Genomic DNA, 2,813 nt, shown 5'->3' with positions numbered 1-2,813 from the left:
GTAATAATCTGACATAAAGTTTTGCTACATCATGCTTAGAATCCTCTTTGAATCAAGACCTTATAATGTCAAAGTCTTTATTGAAATTTTCTTCAGATAGACAATTGGAGACATACATCTGATGCTCCGTTTTGCCAGTATCCCCTGTAGGCAACATGGACACTGAGCTAAATGGAGAACAGTACACTGTGAGGGAGTAAAATCAGATGACCAGTTATGAAACACAGTCTCTGTTAATATCTATGAATACATTTTCAGATAGAGTAGTTATTGTAGTCATGTTCCAAGTTATACTGAACTAAAAAATGATAAACTGGTTTCATATTTGTATCTTCTATGGATTTATGTAATTGTTTTTGTTGTCAAGATTTTTTTTTCTTCTTTCCATATAAGTAGCACAATTCATGATTATACTTTTAGTATATATATCTCAGAATATATTATCTCAGAAGTATTTTATCTCAGAAGAATTTATTCTTAAGAAATTGGCAATTTACATATATTTCACATTTTTGAGTCAATTTTGGAGAGTCAAAAAATGACAAAGTAAAAACTACACATGGCAGAAAACAGAAGTATAGAGAAGTTGAAATCAAAGAAAAGTAAATACCAAGCAGTCAATTGAAGAAACAATTGCTATAATCACAAAACAATCAAAGAGTCAAAATACTTGGCTCTGAGGCTTTCATCCAGGGTATCATGGACCTTTCTTCAGCCCAAGAGAAAATGGTCCTTTTATAAAAGTTTCCATCCCAAAGAATCTTTTCAGAGCCCTCTTTATGTCTTTATTTCTCAAACTGTAGATAAAGGGGTTCAGCATGGGTGTGACCACAGTGTACATCACCGAGCCTGTTGCACTTGAGTGGGAGCTGTGTGTAGCAGCAGAGCTAAGGTACACTACTAAGCCAGAAAAATAAAATAAGGAGACAATGGAGAGATGAGACACACAGGTTGAAAATGCTTTATACTTTCCATGGGCTGATGAGATTCCACAGATAGAGGACACTATCTTCGAGTAAGAGTAAAGAATACCAGTCAGGGGACCACCACCCATAATCACAGCTCCAAAACACAGCACTGTGTTATTGAGGAAAATGTCATAACAGGCAAGTTGGACAAGCTGTTTGATTTCACAGAAAAAGTGGTGTATTTCCAAGTCTGAGCAGAAGGACAAATGCAACACCATTAAGCTGTGTACCAATGAGTATGTTGCACTTATTACCCAGGACACCAGAACCAGACATCCACAGAGCCATGGGTTCATGATGACTGTGTAATGCAAAGGGTGGCAGATGGCCACGTAGCGATCATAGGCCATCACAGCCAGGAGAAAGTCATCTAATGCTCCAAAGAAAATGTAAAAATACATCTGGGTGATGCAGCCTTCATAGGTTATGACTTGGCTCTGCATCTGGATGTTCCATAGCATCTTTGGGATGGTGGTGGAGATGAAGCAGATGTCTACAAATGACAGGTTGGAGAGGAAGAAGTACATGGGGGTGTGGAGGTGGGAGTCTGAGCTGACAGCCAGGATGATGAGCAGGTTTCCAAACACAGTGATCAGGTACATGGAGAGGAAAAGTCCAGATATGAGGGATTGCAGTTCTATTTCCTCTGAAAGCCCCAGAAGAAGAAGTTTTGAAATTTTTGTATTGTTCCTTGGTTCCATGTGGTGACTATTCCAGGAAGTGACTATTGGGAAAAAGAAAATACCAAGAATAATTTTCACTTGAACAGGCATAATTTACATAACTGAACTACTTTAATTTCTATTTTGCTGGCAAGAAATTGATATTAAGATGGTATATACAGATAAATTCTCCTTGAGGGTATACCCCATTTCACCTGTTATTAAAAATTTTTGTCCTATTAACAGTATATTTTTAAAGAGTTCATGTGTTGGGTGGGCCAAAAGATTTGCTCATTGTTTTTTTTTTCCTGTAAGATGGATATAGTAGCACTCACTTGTCTTTAACGTCATTTGAAACAATTGTGTTTGATTATATTGTGACAGATATCATACCAGCATGCATTAAAAAACATCAAAATTGATGAATTTTTGTGTAGCTATTTTAATATTGAAGATGGAAGAGAAACGCAACATTCTCAGAATTCTATTCTTTATAATATCAAGAACGGTAAAAACACAACGACAAAAGGTAAAAAAAAAAAAAAAAAAGACAAAAAAGATTTGTGAAATGTATGGAAAAGATGATGTGACTGATCAAGCATGTCAAAAGAGGTTTACAAAGTTTCATGCTGGAGATTTCTTGCTGTACAATGCACCTTGGACAAGAATACCAGTTGAACGTGATAACAATAAAATCAAGATGTTCACTGAGAACAGCCAACATTACACCAAGAAGGAGAGAGTTAATAAACTCAAAATATCCAAATCAATTGTTTACAATTATTAGCTTGGTTTTGTTAATCACTTTGATGTTTGTTAATCACATAAGTGAAAGTTGTTCAGTTGTGTCCAACTCTTTGTGACCCCATGGGCTATACAGTCCTTGGAATTCTCCAGGCCAGAATACTAGAGTGGGTAGCCTTTCCCATCTCCAGTGGGTCTTCTCAACCCAGGGATCAAACCCAGGTCTCCCACATAGAAGGCAGATTCTTTACCAGCTGTGCAACAACGGAAGCCCTTACCACATAAGTTAAGCAAAAAAAAAAAAAAAAAAAAAAAAGAAAGAAAGAAAGAAAATCCTTTTTGACCACATTTCCACATGTGACTCTACTTAAATGTAATGAAAACATTCTATTTTTGAAACAATGTGTGATGGGCAATGGAAAGAGTACTGCACAATAAT

General features: G+C 36.4%; 1 protein-coding gene across 1 annotated transcript; it reads right to left on the bottom strand.

Annotated features, from left to right (window-relative positions):
* Positions 1 to 697: 697 nt before the first annotated feature.
* LOC123335255 (olfactory receptor 7A17-like) lies at positions 698 to 1,669 on the bottom strand. Its single transcript, XM_044948688.1, has one exon. It carries the CDS (start codon positions 1,667 to 1,669, stop codon positions 698 to 700), a length of 972 nt encoding a protein of 323 aa, XP_044804623.1.
* Positions 1,670 to 2,813: the final 1,144 nt, after the last annotated feature.

This window comes from Bubalus bubalis, chromosome 9 (genome assembly GCF_019923935.1).
Source record: "Bubalus bubalis isolate 160015118507 breed Murrah chromosome 9, NDDB_SH_1, whole genome shotgun sequence".
Lineage (NCBI taxonomy): Eukaryota > Metazoa > Chordata > Mammalia > Artiodactyla > Bovidae > Bubalus > Bubalus bubalis.
The sequence above is the reverse complement of the archived record's forward strand: the minus strand, read 5'-3'. Positions and strand labels throughout refer to the sequence as shown.

Bases quoted from the DNA above. Each gene is read 5' to 3' on its own strand.
- LOC123335255 (XM_044948688.1), bottom strand. From the start codon at position 1,669: ATGGAACCAAGGAACAATACAAAAATTTCAAAACTTCTTCTTCTGGGG.